At 41.6% G+C, this 20,827-nt stretch overlaps 1 protein-coding gene across 1 annotated transcript; it reads left to right on the forward strand.

The window, feature by feature from the left end:
- Positions 1 to 1,902: 1,902 nt before the first annotated feature.
- Positions 1,903 to 16,752, forward strand: ELSPBP1 (epididymal sperm binding protein 1). The gene is made up of 5 exons (XM_058530726.1): positions 1,903 to 1,972; positions 7,711 to 7,848; positions 11,561 to 11,707; positions 14,067 to 14,225; positions 16,595 to 16,752. The coding sequence occupies exons 1-5, from the start codon at positions 1,903 to 1,905 to the stop codon at positions 16,750 to 16,752; spliced, it is 672 nt and encodes a 223-aa protein (XP_058386709.1).
- Positions 16,753 to 20,827: the final 4,075 nt, after the last annotated feature.

The following is a 20,827-nucleotide window of genomic DNA, read 5'->3' on the forward strand; positions in this document are numbered from 1 at the left end:
ATGTTTGTTATGAACAATGATGCTCTTTTGGGTCCTATTTATGGAGGACTTAGCACACCTTAGGTCCCATGCTAAGCCTAGAGGGAGGATAGTACAGCAGCTAAGAGCCAGTTTCTGAAGTTAGATTGTCCAGGTTCAGCTAGGAGCTCACCCACTTACAAGGTTTGCGATCCCCAGCAAGGTGCCTAAGCTTTCTGTGCCTCAGGTTCCCCATCTGTGCAATGGGGGTAATAATAGTACCTACCACTTTGGGCTACTATCAGGATTATAATGAACTTAGAATAATAATGTGTTGCACTCAATGAATATTTGTTATTTTTTATGATCTCAGTTAATCACCACAACAAGCTTAAATGGTTGATAGGGTTAGTATCCTCATTTTTTTTTTTTTCAGATGATGCAGCTGAGGTTTGGAGAATTTAAGTAACTTCCCCAAGGTCACCCAGGTGGTCAATGGTGGAGCCAAGATTTGAACCCAGACCACCCAGCCTCCACAGTCAAATGTGGGTCCAACTCCAGAGTCTGAACCACCAGCCAGAGTTAGAGTCCAATGCAGGTAGGCAGAGAATGAGACATCACTCAGGAAAAGCATGTCTGAGGCATGGTGCTGTGGTTAAGAAAACAAGAGAAATCAGAAGGATGCTGCCATATGTGGCAGGAAAGCCAAGCACTGAAAGGTCTATTTCTGCCACTCAGGTGCTCAGTGGCACCACCTACCTCTTGGAGGATCTGAATCAATGGCCTTGGGATTTTGATTCCCAGCCCATTACCTGGATTGGGATGATTATCTAAGAGTTGGTGCCATCTGATATCGCCCCTGAGCTGCCCTGCCCGTTGCCCTAATTATTCATAAACACAACTAACAATTTACAATTGAAAAGCACTCTCACATCGGGATCCAATTGGACCGTCATGGCCACCCTGAGAGGCAGGAATTATTAGCCTACACTCTGCAGGTGAGGAAACAAAGGTCCGTAAAGGGGAAGTGGTTCATGGAGCTTAAGAACACTGACACTGGTATAGACAGGTCTGCAGTTGAATCTGAGATCTGTCACTTACCACCTGTGGTCCTTGGGTAAATTACTTAACCTCCCAGATCTCACTTTCCCTCTTCTGTAGAATGGGGATGATCATGCCTGCTCGTTAGGTTGTTGGAAATAGTTAATTGGATTGTGGATAAAAAATTTAGAATACCCGGCATACAGTAGGTGCTCAAAAACTGGTAACCAGTAGTAGAAGTGGTAACAGTGGTTGAGTCTCAAGTCAAACCCAGATCACCAATTCCAAACCCTGAGTTGTTGTTCCTGCTGAGAAGGTGTATGTAGGTGTCATTAAGGAAATGGCACGAAGGCAAATAGAGCCACTAGAAATTATTTTTGATGAGGATAGTAGATGCTGATTGTTAAGGTATTTTAACATCCAGCCAAGGAGATGGATGTGATCCATGAGGAGGGTTTTAGGCCATAGGTAAGTTTCCCATGATGAGTAGAGGCTTTGGAGCCATTTATGTGGGTTAGAATCTTGCCATTTCCCTGTGTAACTAACTCAGGCAGATTACCTGGCTTCTCTGAGCCTCAATTTCCTCATCCATAAAATGGGCATTAAAAATATCTATCACTTGATTTGTGAGAACTATGTGGCATCTTAGTGTCTGGCCTGCAATATAGTAAGTGCTCGACAAATGCTACATCTCTCCTTTCCATCACACATTCCCCTCCACAATGACAGTATATATATATTTTTTTTTTTTTAATGCAAGAATAAGTTATTCTTTTTCTTTCTGGGGATAGAAAGAAAAATGGCATACATGGAATCAAACGTGGGAGTTAGTGGAAGAGGAAGGGGACCCTCTGAAACAAAATTTTTGTCTTCCTTTGGTCCAGAAAGAAGAGGCCAGCCAAGATGAACCAATGGTCCAGTTACCTGTTGGGATGGATGACCTTCCTCCTCTACTCCTATGAGACAAGTGGAAGTGAGTATACTGGAAAATGATGGGGAGGATTTGGAAACGGGAAAGAACGAATAAGCTGAAGTAAATATTCCTGGATCCAAGTATGGAGGAGACGGCTTAGTAGAAATCTCAGATGGAGTTGGGGTTTGGACCCTGAATCTGTCACTTTTTCTCTGTGTGATCTTAGTCAAGCCATGTAGCCTCTCTGAGTCAATTCTCAACCTGCGAAAGAGGAATAATGGCGTTTACCTCATGGGGCTATTTTGAAAATTAAATGAAATAATGGACATGAGCTTCTGTCATAATGCTCAGCACATGGTGGGGGGGTGGAAATATGTCAATTAAAAAGGGGCGGCTCTATAATTCCAATAGACTGAACCCTCAAACCCCCAACTTGGACACTCCCTTTACACTCTCTTTTTTTTAATTGTGGTAAAATACACACAACGTAAAATTTACTGTCTTAACCATTTTTAAGTGTACAATTCAGTAGTGTTAAATACATTCACATTGTTATGCAACCAATACCCAGCACTCTTTGCATTTTGTAAAACTAAAACTCTGTATCCATTAAACCACTCTCATTCCCCCCTCCCTCTAGCTCCCAGCATCCACCATTCTACTTCCTGTTTCTATGAATTTTACTACTTTAGATGCCTCATACAAGTGGAATCATACAGTATTTGTCTTTTTGTGACTGGCTTATTTCACTTAGCATAATGTCCTCCGGGTTCACCCATGTTCCACCACGTGTCAAAATTTTCTTCCATTTTAAGGCTGAATAACATTCCCTTGTACGGATATACCACATTTTGTTTACCCATTCATCCATCGGTGGACACTTGGATTGTTTCCACATTTTGGCTATTGTGAATAAGGCTGTCACGAACATGGATGTTACAAACATCTCTTTGAGAGTCTGTTTTCAATTCTTTTGGCTGTATCACCAGAAGTGGAATTGCTGGGTCATATGGCAATTCTATTTTTAATTCTTTTGGGAAACTGGCATACTATTTTCCATAGCAGCTATACCATTTTACATTCCCATCAACAGTGCACAAGAACTCCAATTTCTCCACATCCTTGCCAACACTTGTTATTTCCTGCTTTTTTTCACAGTAGCCATTCTAGTGGGTGAGAGGTCACATTCTTAATGTATCTAGGAATCTAAATTTACCATCCAAAGATTGTATGGTGAGCATGGAAGCAAAACAAAGAGAGACCTTGATTATACGTAGTCCACTCAAGCTATGGCGAAACATTCTCCACAATTAGAATCCTTTTCTGCCTGTCACCCTTGGGTAAAAGGCTCAAGAAACACTTCCATATTCATGAACTTTGATTTCATGAAGTCCGTTTTCAATGGTCATGTTCTATATTCCAGAAATTCCTAACTTGGGGTCACTGGGCATGCCCCAGAGTCCATGAAACCCTGGATTGGTATTAAAAAAGTGTTATACAATGTTATAAACCAATGTTACTGCAATAAACAAAAAATTTAAAAAAAAAAGGAGGATTATGTGAGAGCAGGGAGGAAAGCCTATTCCTGGATTGATTTCTGGGATTCTGTGCCTCTTTCCCATTGAGTGTCTTCCAATTATGGATTTATATTTCCCTAGTATGGCTTTTATTGTAATCCAGTGGCACAAGTCCACTGAGATGTTGGAATTTCCACCATAAGTAACATCAGGGTAGGCCCAGACCCATCTGGGCACAAAGCATTGCTGTCCCATGGAATATATGGGGTTACAGGAGCCCTACAATGGGAGTTTACAGATCCTCAATAAGATTAGGATCATCGGTGAGATGTATTGAACAGAACACAAGCTTTAGCTTTGGAAGAGAGAGATGGAGTAACTGAGCCTGATACAGGTTCCCCAAAGTTATGCAGGAAGTAAGTGAGCAAACTTAGACTTGAACTTAATAAAGATAACTGCCCTTTATCTTTCACAGGTTAATTAATGAGATAATACACGGAAAGAGTATTTGTAAACTTCAAAAGACTATACCAAGTTAAGTTGTTGTTTTAGGAATAAAAATGTAGCATGGCTTCAAAAAATAAATAAATAAATAAAAATTAAATAAATAAATAAATAAAAAGGTGTGTATTTATCAGGATAGTGAGAATAACTACTGTTACAAACTCCAAACTACCATCAGTTTAACACAATAACATTTTATTTCTTGGTCCTACAAAGTCCAGTGAGGATGCACCTGGTCAGGAAGAACTCCAGCTCCTTCCATCATGCAGCTCCATGCTCCCCTGGGGCTTCAGAGTGCTCTGTGAATTCTTTGCTTTTAGCTAATAATAGACAAGGATCAAGAGAGTCTGGAGGATCTTGGAGGAGAGTTTTTCGGTCAGGCCAGGAAGTGACATACATCACTTCCTCCCACTTCCACTGGCCAGAACTCATATGATTCTTAACTGCAAGGGAGCCTGGGTAATGTAGTTTAGCAGTGTGTTTGGGAGGAAAATGAAGCCGGCTTTGGTGGACACACAGCTGTCTCTACCACAAAGGTAAACAAGCATTTTCCTAGAGAGAAGATCTGGGTACTCAAAACAACTGACAAGTTCCTAGCAGGTTAAGAACCCACAGTTTATCAGACAGGGAATAATGTACTTGACTGAGCATCAACTCTTCTAGTTCTTGTTTCATTCTGATCACACCTGCCTTAGACCACACCCACATTCCTGTGGTGAAACTCCGCGTCTCCAAGTCCCCTCCACACATATTTACAGACAGGTTTATTCAATACACACTTATTGAGTGATTCCTAAGCGCCAGGCACTGTGCTATGGGCCAGAAACAACAATAAATAAAACCCAGTCCCGACACTCAGAGACCTCACAGTGAACGGGAGTGATAGATACGTAAAAAGATAGTTATATTCTTTAAAACATTAGTAAGTACATTTATAGAGATCAGCTCAGAGTATTATATGTGTGAAGAAGAGTATGAATCCAGACTGATCCAAGTCTTCATGGATGAGTAGCAGGGGGTACAGCTAGGAAGAGAGCAAAGGCTTCGGGGACAGGATGAAGGCCACGAGCAAAACCCCAAAGACAAGAAAGAACGTGGAGTAAGGTCAAGGAAATGTTAATCAGGCAGTGAGAACAGAGAGGTCAGCAGGGCACCGATTATGGAGGATTTTAACCCAGTTAAGAAGCTTAGACCATCTGCTGGATTACTTTGCAGATGGCTAATAGTATCTATTATGTGTTGATTCTTACTAACGACTCCCACGGATAACCTTAATTCTATGGACGGGGAGCATCTGCCTGCCCTCCCCCTCACCACCAACATCCCATGTACTCAATGGTGTCCATCACTGAGGAGAATCATTGATGCTGCTGCTGCTGCTGCTGCTGCTGATGATGATGATGGTGATGATGATAGCTAACGTTCGTTGAGTAGCAGCCAGGCTCCAGGTTCCCTTCTAAGCACTTTCCAGCTATTAACTGGTTTAAACTTTACAAAACCAAGACCAAACAGTTCTGAGACCCAGAGGTGGAAAATGCAGTTACTTAAGGATGCCTAATGGCATCAACCCTTTGGTGAGGCCCAAAGATGGAGGTCTGCCTTTTTCACCCTCTCCCAACCCGTCTCTCATCTCTGTCACAGCCTTTGATAGATTTACAGGGTAAGAATCTGATCCAGAACAACAATGGGGCTACTAGGTCCTAGGCCTTGAACACAGAGACCGTGTCTTGTCCATCTATGTTGGTAATGGATGATCTGTTGTAACAAACAACTCCCAAATGTCAGTGGCTAAACTCAACAGAGGTTCATGTCAAATTCGTCAAACACTTCAGTGTGGATGTTTGACGGGAAGCCTCTTTCTTTTCTTGTGATTCAAAAACACAGGATCCTTCTGTTTTGTGGCTTCCCCATCCACTAGGGCCTCAGCATTCTCTGTAGGGTCCCCTTTACTAGAATATCTCAACCTTGGCACCTGAGGCTGGATGACTCTTTGTTCCGGAGGGCACATGGAAGATGTTTAGCAACATCCTTGGCCTCTCTCCAGTAGCTACCTGTAGCACAGCTAACACTTCCTGTCTCCCAGTTGTAACAACCAAAATGTCTCCAAACATTGTCTAATGTGCCCTGGGGGATCATAGTTGCCCCTTCTTCTCCATTGAGAACCACTCCTCTATATCCAGTTGGCAGACAGAGGAAGAAAGGAGCATGGAGGATTGCTTGGGACTTTTTCCCAAGCCAGGAAATGGTGAACATCATATCCACCGACCTTCTATGAGTCCTAAATTAGTCACATGGCCCCACCTAAGTATGAGAGAGGCTGAAAGTGGATTCTAGCTATGAGCCCAGAAAGAAAAGGAAGCTGGGTTTGGTGAGTACACGGAAGCTTTGCCTCACCATCTTTGTACATGAGCAAACACACGGGCACACACATGTACATACATGTATGAAGATAAGTATGTACACACACGTGCTCACACACAAACAACCTATCAGAGTATTTTACTCATAATAGTCCATCATTATATTTTTGAGGGAGGGAGTGGGTGAGGAAAGGAGGAATATGCAGGAGACAGCAAGATGAAAACAAGGAGAGAAGCTGTGATCCTGGACTAGTAGATGAAAAATCCAAACTTTCACCTAGTTCTGCTCCCAAACCGTTTCCTTGTCTTACGTGGATCTTCGTTTCCTTCTCCACGAAATGAAGAATCAGGCTAGAACAGCATTTCTTAAGATGTGTTTCAGGGACCATTAGCCTCTAGTGCTATTGAGTAGTGGGACAAAAAGGAACAATTTAATATACTCTATACCACACTTTCTAATTCAATTCTTATTTGCATATTAACCCTTCTGATGAGTCCTTCCTTAAAAAAACCTGTTTAACTTTATTTCACATGGCATTTTCCAAACTTATTTTATTCTGGCAGTTATTTCTTAAGCATCTGCTATGAGCAAGTCATTATTCTAGGTTCCAAGGATACAGTGCGTAAAAGACAAAGTCCCTGACCTGATACAGAAGAATAAAAAGATTAAGGGTTGTGTTTCCTAAACTTTACTCATCCAAGTACCACTCTCTCAGTCTTTGCCACATCTGCATGCCACCAGCACTCAACATATTTCTTTAAATGTGCTCACTTTTCTTCACTTTAATACATTTATTTTAAAAGAATGGTTCACATCAGCTCTGTAATCTATAAAAGCACTACTGCTTGCCATAAGTAGAAAGTGCAAATAAAAATAAACACTATAAAAATGAAATCCTATTTTTAAATTCTACTAGATTCTATTGTCCAAATAAGGTTTGGGTCTGAGTCCTGCCCTCTTTTTTGTTTAAAAGGGAGATTATTATTGGAGATATGGTAGAGAAATACTAGCATTCAATTGAAGCTTTCTCTTTTGTGTAATCAGAGGGATTAAAAAAAGCATTGAAAAAGGATATTGTTTTTCAGTCTGTTTCAAAACTATTTAATGTGTGTCCCTACATAACGTAATGTGAGCTTGTGATCCACCAAATGTATCTCGTGTGGCATTAGTGGTTCTACTCTGACAAACTGTGGTCCGGAGGAACAGTATATCTTGGATGCCTTCATTGTTTATGAATTTCTCCCCTGAATATTCTTGGTCCAAACATAAACTAGACTCGACATTATGTGCCATAAGGAAGTTGGATGCTAAGACTACATGTGTAGCCTTCAGACCACCACAAGAACCAAACCAAGACTCATCCTGGGCTTATTTGTTGTGACTAATCCTCTCCTGTTTTGTCCTTCTGTCCTTCAGATAAGAAAGATGCCTGCATCTTTCCTTTCATCTACAAGGGGTCTACTTACTTCTCTTGCACCAGAACCAATAGCTTCTCCCCTTGGTGTGCAACTAGAGCAGTTTATGATGGACAATGGAAGACTTGCGTGACAGAAGGTGAGTGGTGCCACATTGTCCCATCAGCAGGTTTCTTGAAAGGATGGATTACAAAAGAGAATGTGTGAATGTGTATAATGTGATCATATTTTTGCAGGCAAGTTATAATGTGTATGTGTGCATGGAAAATGCTCAGGGAGGCCAAACACCAAATGTTAATAACAGATAATAATGTTAACAATTATGGTGTTAAATATGGTGCTCTCTGAATGAAGGTATTGTGAGACCAGTCAACCAGAGGGAACCATTGTATTCTTTCTCTCTTTCTTTTTTTTTTTAACAATTAATATTCCTAAGACTTTCACTTTTTCTCTTCTTTTTTTTTTTTGAGGAAGATTTGCCCTGCACTAACATCTCTTGCCAATCTTCCTCTTTTTCTTTTTTCTGCCCAAAGCCCCAGTACATAGTTGTATATCATAGTTGTAGAATTGTAGCTCTTCTATGTGGCACACTGTCTCAGCATGGCTTGATGAGTGGTGAGTAGGTCTGCGCCCAGGATCCAAATCAGAGAACCCTGGGCCACCAAAGCAGAAGGCACAAACTTAACCGCTATGCCACCAGGCTGGCCCCTCTTTCTAAATTTCCTAAATTAATAAGGAAAAAAGAAACAAAGTATAAAAGAAAATGTATTTTCTTTTCTCAAAGCCCAAGACATTTTTGACAATTATATGATTTCTATTTTTTGTGCAGAGGACAAGAGACATTTAATTTGTTTTAAACAATATCCTATTGTTAGACATTTAAATTATTCCTACTAGTATCCAGTTTTTGAATATTTAGAATTTACTTTTCCCTGGTATCAATGTTCTTGACTGTCTTTGATCAAAGGCCCTCCTTTTATAAGAAATATAATATAACATCCCTTTTACTATCCTGAAATGAAATTTATAAATAACTTACTTATCTGCATTCATAATTTCAAAATAAATCAACATAGTTTCTCAACTGCAATATAAGACATAAATAAAATGAAAGAAATTGATAATAAAGTAATAAGCATGCATGACCATAACTAACCTAAAAGACATTAAAAAGTAGCTAGAGGCCTGTACCTCTAGGCAGAATCTCTTTGATTACAAGAGCTGAAAATGCCTATGAAATAAGCCCCCATACACTGAAGAAAACGAAACCAAAGCTGGAAGCAATACTTCCTCTGCAACAAACAAAAAATTTTAAAAATAAATAAATAAATAAATAAACACTTTCACATTAAAAAAAAAAAAAAATACTACCTCTGTTGAAAATTCCCCTCCAGTTCAAACAGTGCAAATCAAGATCAACTGGTTGAAATTGAATTAGAAAATTAGAAACAGACATTTTGTTTTTTTGATTCTGGAAAAGAGTCCCCAAACATGCTTAAGACATACAAAAGGGGGCAAAACTCGGCCGAAAGTGTATATACAGACACAATCATGATATTTATTTCCACTATATCATTGCTTTGAACAAAAAGAGTTCAACAACCTGCTTTCAATTAAACCTCTTTCAGCCAAATCATCTAGGGCTCCTGTTTAGATGAAGGTTTGCCTTTTGAGTCTCTTCCTTTGGCTCTGGTTTCTGAACCAAGTACTGCTCTTTGGACTCCTAACTGGCAGCTTTCTCACTACCTCTGAACAGCTGTAACATCTTAGCCTTACACCACAACAGTGGGTAAGTGGTGTTGCATGGGCATTCCCAAATAATGCCTTGTAGGATGTTCCTCCTCAGTCTTACCTCATGAACAGAATAGTGAAATCGAAAACAGGCATCTATATGACTATCCCCAGAGGCACTAGTTTAAGATAATTTATATAACTGGAAATATACAGCGATGCAGAGGCTTTTTTGCCAATCTGCAGGCTTCGTCAGTAAGGACGAGAGGCCACCACTGCACAAACAAGAAAAGTAGTCATCCCTTCTTCTTCTTCTTTCCCTCTCACCCCACATCTAAGCCACCAACCAGCCTATTAGCTCTGCCTTCAAAATAGATCCCAACTTCAGCCTCTTCCTGTCTTTCCACTGCTTACACCCTTCTCCAAGTCACCATCAACTCTTTGCCTGAAAAATTTGCTAACTGTTCTCCCCAAATCCCCTCACTTCCCTCCAATCTATTCCCCACATATCAGCCAAAGTAACCTATTTAGAATGTGAAGTCAGGTAATGCCTCTCCCCTGCTCATGCCCCTCCATGGCTCACCACCACACTTAGAAGAATACCCTCACCCCCAAATAGCCAAAGCCATCTTGAGAAAGAAAAACAAAGATGGAGGCCTCACACTTCCTGATTTCAAACTATGTTACAAATCTGTAATAATCAAAACAGTATGTTACTGGCATAAAAACGGACAGATCAGTGGAACAGAATAGAGAGCCCAGAAATAGACCCACACAAATATGGTCAATTAATTTATGACAAAGGAGCCAAGAATCTACAGCGGAGAAAGGATAGTATCTTCAATAAACGATGTTGGGAAAACTGGACAGCCACGTGCAAAAGCATGAAACCGGACCCCTATCTTACACCATACATAAAAATCAACCCAAAATGATTAAAGACTTGAATATGAGTCCTGAAACCATAAAACTCCTAGAAGAAAACATAGAGGGTAAGCTCCTTGACCTAGGTCTTGGTGATGATTGTTTGGATTTGACACCAAAAGCAAAGGCAACAAAAACAAAAATAAACAAGTGAGGCTACATCAAACTAAAAAGCTTCTGCACAGCAAAGGAAACCATCAACAAAATGAAAAGGCGACCTACGGGATGGGAGAAGATATTTGCAAAGAGTATATCTGAGAAGGGGTTAGTATCCAAAATATATAAAGAACTCATACAACTCAATAGAAAAAAAAAAAGAAAAAGAAATCCCTTCATCTTGGTCTGCAAAGCTCTGCATGACCTTACTCTTCTCTGTTCTCATCTACTACCACTCCCGTCCTTGCCCGCTGAGCTCCAGCTCCAGTGGTCGTTATGCTTCCCGAATATTCCAAACTCCTTCTTGTCTTGGAACTCTTTACACTTTTATTCCCTCTACTCGCAACTCACTCCCCCCAGATTTTTGCATATCATGCTTCTCCACAGCGTGTGGGTGTCTTCTCAAATGTCACCTACTCAAGGAAGTCTTCCCTCACCCCTCCACCTATGACAGCCCCTCCATCACTCCCGAATGACCCTGATTCCTTCATTGCATGAGAGTAAATGCACCCACTATAAACATAATGTCGGAAACTATATTTATTGCATTACATTTGCAGTGAGAAATTCAGTCTATTTACGGAAGCTGCAACAAGGCACCAGCACCCAGATGCTAATTTGACTATATTTTACTTCACTCACATTTGACATTTTTTATGTAATCTCAACATCTTTTCTTTGTATATCAAGATCTTGACTTCATCTGTTGGTCATAAACCATCAAAATTTTTTGTCTTGACTTTGTTCCCACAGATCTTTTGGTGCTTATAGCAGATTTGTTTTTAAGACACTATGTGAAGTATGTCAAGTGTGTACAACAGGTAGGGGCACCATGGGTTGAGACTCGGAACCTATTGGAGAAGCTTTGAGAATGAAAATACATGGTATAGGCTTTCCCACTAAATGCTTGATGAAATGAATATACAAAGTCTCTTCCAAACCTGATGTTTGTCCTGGTTGATTGATTGACTGGTTGACAATTAAATGTCCTGTGAATGACTAGAGAAAGTTAAACCCCTCATGGACTCCGTTCTGTACAGATTACCCACGCTGCATCTTCCCCTTCGTCTATCGAGGAAGGTCCCATTACAACTGCATCACGGAAGGCAGCTTGCTTGGAAAACTGTGGTGCTCTGTCACCTCCAGCTTTGATGAGAAGCAGCAGTGGAAATACTGTGAAATAAATGGTGAGGCATTGGACCAAGGATGGGGGTGTTTAGTGGGGAGGAAGGTGGACGGCAATGATCCTCATGAGAGAATGGTGGCAGGGTGGAGAGCAGAGCAACCAGGAGAAATACTTCTAGGGACCAAGTGTCTTCTCAGAGCACACTATGACATCCACAAGAGACAGGAATGCCCTGAGGCCATGTTCCCCAAAGTCCCCAATGTCAGCATGAAAAACCAGTTGTCCTGAGAACTGAAACCATAGGCTGTAGTCCTGATATTGGTTTTCAAGTATTTCTGTTTCTAGAATTGACAATAACCATATTCACCCAATGCCAAACCCTAAGTGCATTTCAACGCAGCTTAACATCTAACCTTAATTCTATGCCTACTCTTGATAATGATCTCCATTCATTCTAATGCTCTGTCTGTATTAGACTCTGATCCAGAAGCTCTATATTCAATATCCCATTGAATCTTTCCATGGAAGCTCTATGAGATGCTACTTTTTCCCCATTCAGTAAATGGTCCCAGTAAAATTAAGTCCTGCCCAAGGTCACATTCCTAAGTAGTGTCAAGAGTTAGAGTTTGAACTCAAGTCCAAATGGCTCAAAGCCCATGCTTTCTCTCCAAGTGTTGTTGCCTCCATAGAAATGAAAATACGTGCAAGGCACCTATCCATGAACACTCCTATTCCTGTATAAAATCCTAATTATGTTCTTCCCTTAGCACTCAAAAAATCCTCATGCCATGTAAAACCTTAATTTTATCCCTAGCCCTAGCCATCCACCACTTGCGTCCTTAACCCTAAACCAAATTTATCCTTAAATCTCACCATAACTCTGTCCCATTGCTCAACCTAATTTTTCATCCAAGTCCAACTCTTCCTCTGTCTCCACTCTTAACTCTAAATTCTATCAACACACATACAATCTTAGGCATTTAAAAATCCTAAACGAAATAGATGGATTAAGATATCAATTTTATGATAATATCATAACACTGTGTATAGTTCTAAATCCATCTCAAATCTTATTGTAACTTAACCCTAACCTTAATATCTAAACTTCTGTTTATCCTTCATGCCATCCAAGCTCCTCAGACCCAATTCTGATGGGCTGACAGATTAGAATTTGCATCAATCACCAAACAGATGCCCAGGAAAAGATACTGGAAGAAAAGGGCCCCATTAGCTCTGGTTTCCCTCACTACAATGGGAGAGTTATTAAATCTCTTGGTCAGTTCTCTTACCTGCAAAATGAGGACTGACTTCAAGGGTTTTGTAAAGATTAGAGTTCACTTTCATAAAAGATCTATCATGTCTTGAACATTCCGCGTGCCTAAGAAATGTGAGCTCTCTTTCTTCCCTATCAGCTGATCCAGGAATCAAAACATGGGCTTTGAAGTTAGACCTGAGTTAGAATTCTGCTGTTGCCATTTAACAGCTGTGAGACTGTGCTCAAATGATAAAGACCATAATATAGTGAACTTTTAGTAAGCATTTGCTAAGTGCCAGGCGTGGTTGTAAGAGCTTCACATGCAATAACTCATTTATCATTCGCAACAACCCCTATGAGGTAAATCTGATTATTAGCTCCATTTTACAGATGGGAAAACTGAGGCTCATAGAGATTCAGTTGCTAAAGGGCAGAACTGTGATTTGATCCCAGGAAGTCTAATCTTTAGAAATCGTGCTCTTAATCACTGGTCGGTACTGCCTCTAAACCCTCACCCCCTTCGTCAAATTCTAATTCCCCCTAAAACACCATCAAAGCAGCTTGTTTAATTAAGTAATGCTGAATTTATTGCTTACCAAAGTAAGGGAGATTACTACCTTGACACAGTCTTAATAGCATCTCGGAGGGAGGAGGGCAAAGTTGGGATATTAATGAGGTCTTGGGGTCTTTCAATGTGGAATGTGATTAGGATTGGGTAACGATCATAATATAATTTTAGAATTGTAAATATAATATAATAATAATATAATAAGTTTAGAATTGGTGGTCATGGCAAGGTGAAATTTCTGAGAAGGATTCAAAGAGTCTTGAAAAGTAAACGGTCTTCTGATGCAATCTATTGAAAAGTTAAAAGGTCTGATGTTTATTTAAATGATTTTTCAGGAAATTCCTGAGATGAACAATAAAGTCATTTGCATCTTTCACGTTCCTGGGCAGGATTTTCCCAAACTAGTAGAGACCTGTTGACGAAGCCCATGGAACAGTAGAGTCTTGTTTATGTAGACAGTAAACTGTGTGGGTATTGTTGGTTTTTGTTCTCACCATATTGCCTTTCACGCGATAAAGCATGGCACATCGTGTGTGATAAATGGAAGCCCTTTTCATGATCTCTCTTGACCTGTAATCTTTCCGTGACCATTTTCAGAGTATGGGGGAAATTCTTTCAGCAAGCCGTGCATCTTCCCGTCCATCTACAGAAATAATGTGATCTCTGAATGCATTGACGATGACAGCAACAAGCTCTGGTGCCCAACCACAGAGAACATGGATAAGGATGGAAAGTGGAGTCTCTGTGCCGACATCAGTAATCTGGGGCAGTGGATGGCTGGGTGTGGGTGGATTCCTTCTTTCATTTACTCCAGCCCTACCGTGCACCACTGTGCTGGGCACTGAGGGTAGGGTGATGAATAAGACAGAGTCCTGCCCTTGTGGATCTGATGAACAAATAGCATAAACAATACAATACTGCGACAGGCAAAATACAACCTGCTTAAGATCCAAGAGAAAGGGGCCCATAGAAAATTTTCAAAATGTTAAACATCTAACACTCATACAAATATAGAGTAGGTACATGCTAAGGTTTTTAAAAATCTATTAATAAGGAAACTAGAAGGATAGTAAAACTAATTCAAAGGACATTACAAGAAATATATATATATAGTCAGTGAAGAAAAGAATTCTGAGCTGAAGCATCTTGCTAAATTAGATACAAAAACTGTTAACACCTAAAGGGCAATCAAACCTTTGGCATTATCTTGTCTACCAGACAGAAATTATTTGTATCTCTATTGAACAAAAGTTATTCACAATGTATCAATCTTCAGAAGGAGCTGGTCGCCCACCTCTGAAAAAATGGTCCATGAAAACCCAATGAATAGCAGCAGAGCATTGTCTGATAGAGTGTCAGAAGGTGAGAGGATGGCACAAAAAGACCGGGCAGGGTTCCACTTTGCTGTCCGCAGGGTTGATAGGAGTCAGAATCGACTTGCCAGTAGTAACAACCACAAGTCCATCTTCTACAGGTTATATCTAATTGTTGCAGAGTTGGGGCCTCCAACTGGTAGCAGACACTAAGTCAAAGTTCTATTTCCCTAGAGCAGGGGTCTGCAAACTCCATCCCGCCTATGTGCCTTCTTTTTGTGCAGCCCGCAATCTAAGAATAGTTTCTACATTTTTAAATGGTTGAAAAAAATCAAAAGAAGAATAATATATTGTGAGAGGTGCAAGTTATACGAAATTTAAAATTCAGAGTCCATATACAAAGTTTTATGGGAACACAGCGATGCCCCCCATTTATGGATTGTCTGTAGTTTCCTTCTGGCTACACTGGCAGAGTCAAGTAGAGTGACAGAAACCATAATGCACAAAGCCAAAAATTTCGACTACTTGGCCATTTATAGAAAAAGTTTGCTGACACTGAGCTAGAGAATCAGGCGACCCTTAGGGGCTTAACATTGTCTAACAGACAACAGTCTAAGATGACATTAAAAGGTCATGTGGCAATCTTTGGGACCCATTTCAAGTTTTGGATAATTTTTGTTAACAAAGGATAGCAAACGTAGATTTGGTGGGTGATCAGGGAAGCAGCCCTCGATGAAGGAAAATATAATCCTGGCAGTGTCTTCTCCATTCTGCTCTTGGGCAATGGTCAGTAGATCCTGTCTTGGTGCCATTTTGTCCAGGGACAAGGCTCTCACCTCACGTCTCCATCTCCTTATGAGTTATCCAAGTCTCCAACTTCTGTTCAGGGTCTTCCATGTATCTGGGGCTGTTGATGGAGTGTTGTCCACAGCGATGAGTCAGTGAGAAGCAGGAGTGGTTCACACTGGAAGATACAGCCCATTCTCCTTACTGGAGGTAGTTATGCTCTATAAAGTCACCTCCAACACCGAATTGGCGAATAACGACCCATTGCCTGTAGTGGAAATTAGGTTCCTGCACACCTCTGGTCACAACATTTCATCAATAAACCAATACATCACCTTGTTTTTTGCGTGTTTCTGTTTAAAAAACACCTTATTTAATATATATTGCTGATTCTTTCACATTGAAATCACAGCCAAGAGCACTGTAACTCATGCCTGAGTGAAGCTCATTCAACGCACGTATTTTCTCCATAATATCACAGCCTTCCTGTGCTGAGGAACACTTAGCCAGCACTATGCGTGGGGCCATTTTAAGTAGTGAAATCACCAACAAAAAGCACAAAAGTGCAAAAAAGGAGAGACCACATAGGCCACAACAAGGGCACTTGTTTACAATATGAGAGCTGAAATGAGAGGGCAAAGTGTTGCCTTATTGGACTTCAGTGAGGAATGTGGGTGATATAGGTGTTGGGTGACTCAAATTTTTCTTGGCCCAGCTTCTGTGGTCATTTGTGGACATGCAGAGTGGTGAAAATTTTGAGTCTCCCAACGCCCACTCCCCCTCTTATCCCCCACGCTTTCCCAAGTCCTAAACTCAAATAGCTTCTGAAGGAAGAAAATTCCTCTGACATTTAGGTTTAGGTCAGACTTTCACCCCTCCAAGGGGAGCCTCTGAGCAGTGCCCAAACAGCACAATCATATGCAATATTGACCCAGTTTTGGTTTTACAGTGGGGTCTGAAGCCTAAGCCTTCACTCTAGCGTAAAGGCACAGGAGTAACCGCCATCTTATCCCTTCTTCTCTCTAGGAATTTCCTCATTGGTTCCTGGCTATCCTTGCCACTTCCCATTCACCTATAAAAACAAGAGTTATTTTAACTGCACTAACAAAGGATCAAAGGAGAACCTTTTATGGTGTGCAACCTCTTACAACTATGACCGAGACCACACCTGGGTGTATTGCTGATGCGAAGGTGAGAGCAGGGACCACACCTGGGGCATTGCTGATGTGCAGTTAAGATCTGTTCCTTCTAGCATGTCTGATTCGCTGAGGTTCCCAGCAAGGTGAGCTCCATTTCCCAGAGATAAGGTGGAGCTGAGGGGAATATGGGCACAACTTTCCAAATTAGAAGGCTGGAAGAAATTGGGATGGCTCTGTCAAACAGGAGAGCAGTGGGAGGAGGTGGGTGAACTTTTTCAGACCCAGAAAGGTATCATTCCAAGTTTTAAGTCTGGGAGGCTTTGGGTATGAAAGATTAGGAAAGTGGAATTTCGGAAACTGGAGCATGAGATGAAAAGACAACCTCAAAGGGGGATAACCGACACTTCTCTGGTCCCCAGAAGCCATGGCACCATGTTGTTGATCCATTACCCCATCACTGAGTGGCTAACCAAGGAAAAGGTGGGGTTCACTTCTCTTCCTCATCATTTGGGCCCCCTCCCCCACCTCAGGGCATAAGTCAACTATCTCCACAGGACCAACTTCATCCTTCCTTTTTTCTTTTGGCTTTTCCTTCTGGCTTCAGTATTCTAAATCCTATAGAAATTCTCTCTAGACCTCCTGTATGGATCAACTGACCTAGGCACTCTGTAATTCCGCAATTTAGAAGTAAACAGAAACCCTTTCATCAGATGTGTGGACAACTCTGGTGGCTTTAGCAATATTTGCCCTTATGATGCCCGTGGCTTATGGATGACGCGAAAATTAGTGACTCTTCCTGAAATTTGGCTTGGCAGTGAAAAATGCCAGGGAAAATTATTTTCCCTGAACAGAAGTAGGTTTGGGACTGTGGCTACCTTCTTAAGAGGGTGGATATTAAAAAACACCCACAGTGGTCCCCAGTCTGGGGCTAGGACTAAGAACAATTTTAGTGCCCAGCCTCTGACTTCTATCCATCGGAGCAGAACTATCTTCTGGCAGGTCCCTTTCCCACCAAACCTACTACAATAGAGGTGAGGTTGAAATACTCACTGGTCCTTGACTTACTTGCTCCCACGAGCCAGGTGAGGGGCAGGGGTGTCTGCTCTTGGCTCAGCTGCTTCATCTTACTTTTGAGTCTTGAAAATCAATACAAAGTCTCTTTTTTTCATTCACATTATATTTTGAGTCAATGCATACCTATTACCTGAAAGCTTGGCTTTTGATTCTGTTTTCAAAGGGAGGAGAAACATCTTCAGAGGAAGACTGACATATTGAGTCTGGAACCTGCTTCGTCTTTTTCATCACATCTTTCGAGCTCTGATAATCACCTTTAGAAATACCCTGTCCACTATCTTGCTTAGTCAGTTGGTCCTTTGTGAAGAACAGAGGGAAAATGTGGCATAACCACCAATAAAGGAGCCCAAAACTAACTCTGCGGCTGTCTTTCCTGCTTCCTAGAATGAGAGATCTGAGGGATCTGAATGTCTAGTAAAGGAAATGTTGGTGATTGGGTTGGTGATTGGGCTGGGGAGTCTCATGGTGGGGAGATCAAATTCTCAGCCTAGCGATGCTTGGAAGTAATTGCAGCCTCCTATCTCTTTCTGGGAAATCACAGACTTGGGTGGATCATTTGTAGATACTTATTAAATCATTAATAAATAAATTAGTAAGTAAATGGAGGGTAGAAAATTCATTGCAAGACTGCCTCAACTATTCCTTCCCTATGCCCATGACAGACATCAATAATTGATTACAGAATCTGTTTCCCTGTGAACCCAGATGCAACATCATATTATTGTTCCCCTTCTCCCCTCCTCCCTTTCCTCCTCCTCCTCCTCTTCTTTTTCCTCTTCCTCCTCCTTCTAAATAAAACACTGAGCACCTGCTACCACTATCCCTCAGACATCCAGGATAGATTTTAGCTGTTCAGCCTCATTCAGGACCAATCTAATTGTCGAATTAAAATGATGTTGCCTAGACATGTGAGCAGGCAGAAGATTTCATGGTAGATCTTTTCCACTTTAGCTCATGAACAACCAGAGGAGACATCCCCGCTTAATCACATACAAAAATGCCTAGGAAGCATAGTTCTCCCATTCCCAGATCCCACATGGCCTTCACTTGTTAAGAGCCTTCCCTCATCTCATTTTCTACCTCTGCCCACCACCCCCACACACACACTCATTACGCTCAAGTCGCTGCTCTGTTCCTTGAGCCCCCCAAGCTCACTCCAGCCTCTGCGCCTTGTTGGGCTGGAGTTGTCCTCCTCCTTGTCCTGCTGTGGGTCTCCTCCTCACTTCGTTCAGTCCCTGCTGAAGTGCCCTGTGATGGAGATGGAGATGTGCCACCAGATCTCCCTTCCACAAAGGACTTGCCCTGCTCTGGAGAGTGCTGTCTGCAGGCAGCCTTCAGTGGTCAGCCCCAAATCAGAGAGGTCCTCAGCTGCAGAGTGGCCTCCCTTGCCCAAGATCATGCCCTTCCCAGAGCAGTCCATATGCAAGGACTGACCAACAGTGGGTTTAAAGACCTGGCCATGTAAACCAAAGTGAGATAACTCAGAAAAGATATGTCAAGAGCTCTTGTGGGTTCTATTGAGGTTGTTAAGCTTGCACGGCCTTCAGCTTTTCCCTCTGCCCAATCCTAGTTCCTTCCCCCAGTATTGATCCCAAGGACACTCTTTGATAACCCTCCTGCACGCTCCTCTCTACTCTCAGAGGAGGAACCCTGGGAACCCAACCTGAGACAGCCCATCTTTAAGAAATGCCCTTTCTGACCATTCTGGCTAATTCAGCCACCCTTGCCCCTTCCCCTAATTCTCTTGGTATCCGATCACCCCACTTTCTCTTCCTCAAAGTATTCACCCCAACTTGAGCTTCTCTTAAGTGATTATTTTTTTTCTCCTCCCCTCACACTGGACTGTAAGCTCCAAGAAAGCAAAGACCTTATCGCTGGGCTGTCTCCAGGACCCAGAATAATCCTAGGCTCATAGCACAAACCTGTGTTGTCCAATACAGTAGCCACTAGCCACATGGGGCTGTTTCAATTTAAATTTAACTTAAGTAATTCATAAAATTAATCATTTATTAATAATACATCATTGGCTTAATAAAATAAAAATAAAAGAAAATTCAGTTTCTCAGCCTCCCTCACCACGCTTAATACTCAATAGCCAGCCACGTGTGGCTAGTGGTTGCCATAATGGATGGTGCAGATCTAGAACATTTCCATCATTGCAGAAGATCCTATTGGATTGCATCGTTCTAGAATATAAGCTCCTTGAGGTCAAGTATCTTATTATTGCTCTATTTCCATCATCTGGAACAATGCCAGGCATATAGTAGGGATTCAGCCAATAGTATATTGAATAGGTGAGTGAATAGTGGATGGGTGGGTAGTTGAGTGAATAGTGGATGGGTGGGTAGGTGAGCATATGGATGGAATGGGATGGAGTTGAGACAGGAGGCTGAAGTCATCTTTTAAAGGGTGATCTGGATTGTGTCACTCCTCTGCTTAAAACCCTCCACGGTCCTCAAAATGGCCTCTAAGAACACACTTGAATGATTTCACCCCTGATCCACCCTGACCCCTTACCACGTACCCCTCTCAGCCATTCTGGTCTCCTTGCTATTCCTCCAACACTTCAGGTACCTTCCTGCCTCAGGGGCTTTGCATCCACCCTACATTGTGTCTGGAATGCTCTTCCCCAGGTACGCCCCTGGTGCTCAATAAACTCCCTGATATCTCTATGTAGAATGGCAACTCCTCCATTCCTAGAACCCTTTAAACCCCTTTCCTCCTTTCTTGCTCCATTTTTCTTCATATCTCTTATCATCTTCTAATATTCTAAACATGATTATACTTATCTATTTATTTTGTTTCATGTCTTTCTCCTCCCAGTATAATGTAAGCTCCTGGGGTCTGGGGTTTGGGTCTCTTTTATTCACCTCTATAGCCCCATGCTTAGAATAGTGCCTTACACATAGCAAGCACTCTATACATTGCTGCTGAAGAAATGAGGGGTGGAAGGAGGGGAGAGAAGGAAGGGAAGGAAGGAATGAAGGGTATGAAGCTTAAAAACAAAATGGTCTCGGGGCAGCGCAGGATGGCACAAAGGGAGTGG

Source organism: Diceros bicornis, chromosome 34 (genome assembly GCF_020826845.1).
Source record: "Diceros bicornis minor isolate mBicDic1 chromosome 34, mDicBic1.mat.cur, whole genome shotgun sequence".
Lineage (NCBI taxonomy): Eukaryota > Metazoa > Chordata > Mammalia > Perissodactyla > Rhinocerotidae > Diceros > Diceros bicornis.

Bases quoted from the DNA above. Each gene is read 5' to 3' on its own strand.
- ELSPBP1 (XM_058530726.1), top strand. From the start codon at position 1,903: ATGAACCAATGGTCCAGTTACCTGTTGGGATGGATGACCTTCCTCCTC. The intron at 1,973-7,710 runs GTGAGTATACTG...TCTGTCCTTCAG, and splicing joins CTCCTATGAGACAAGTGGAA to ATAAGAAAGATGCCTGCATC. The intron at 7,849-11,560 runs GTGAGTGGTGCC...CGTTCTGTACAG, and splicing joins GAAGACTTGCGTGACAGAAG to ATTACCCACGCTGCATCTTC.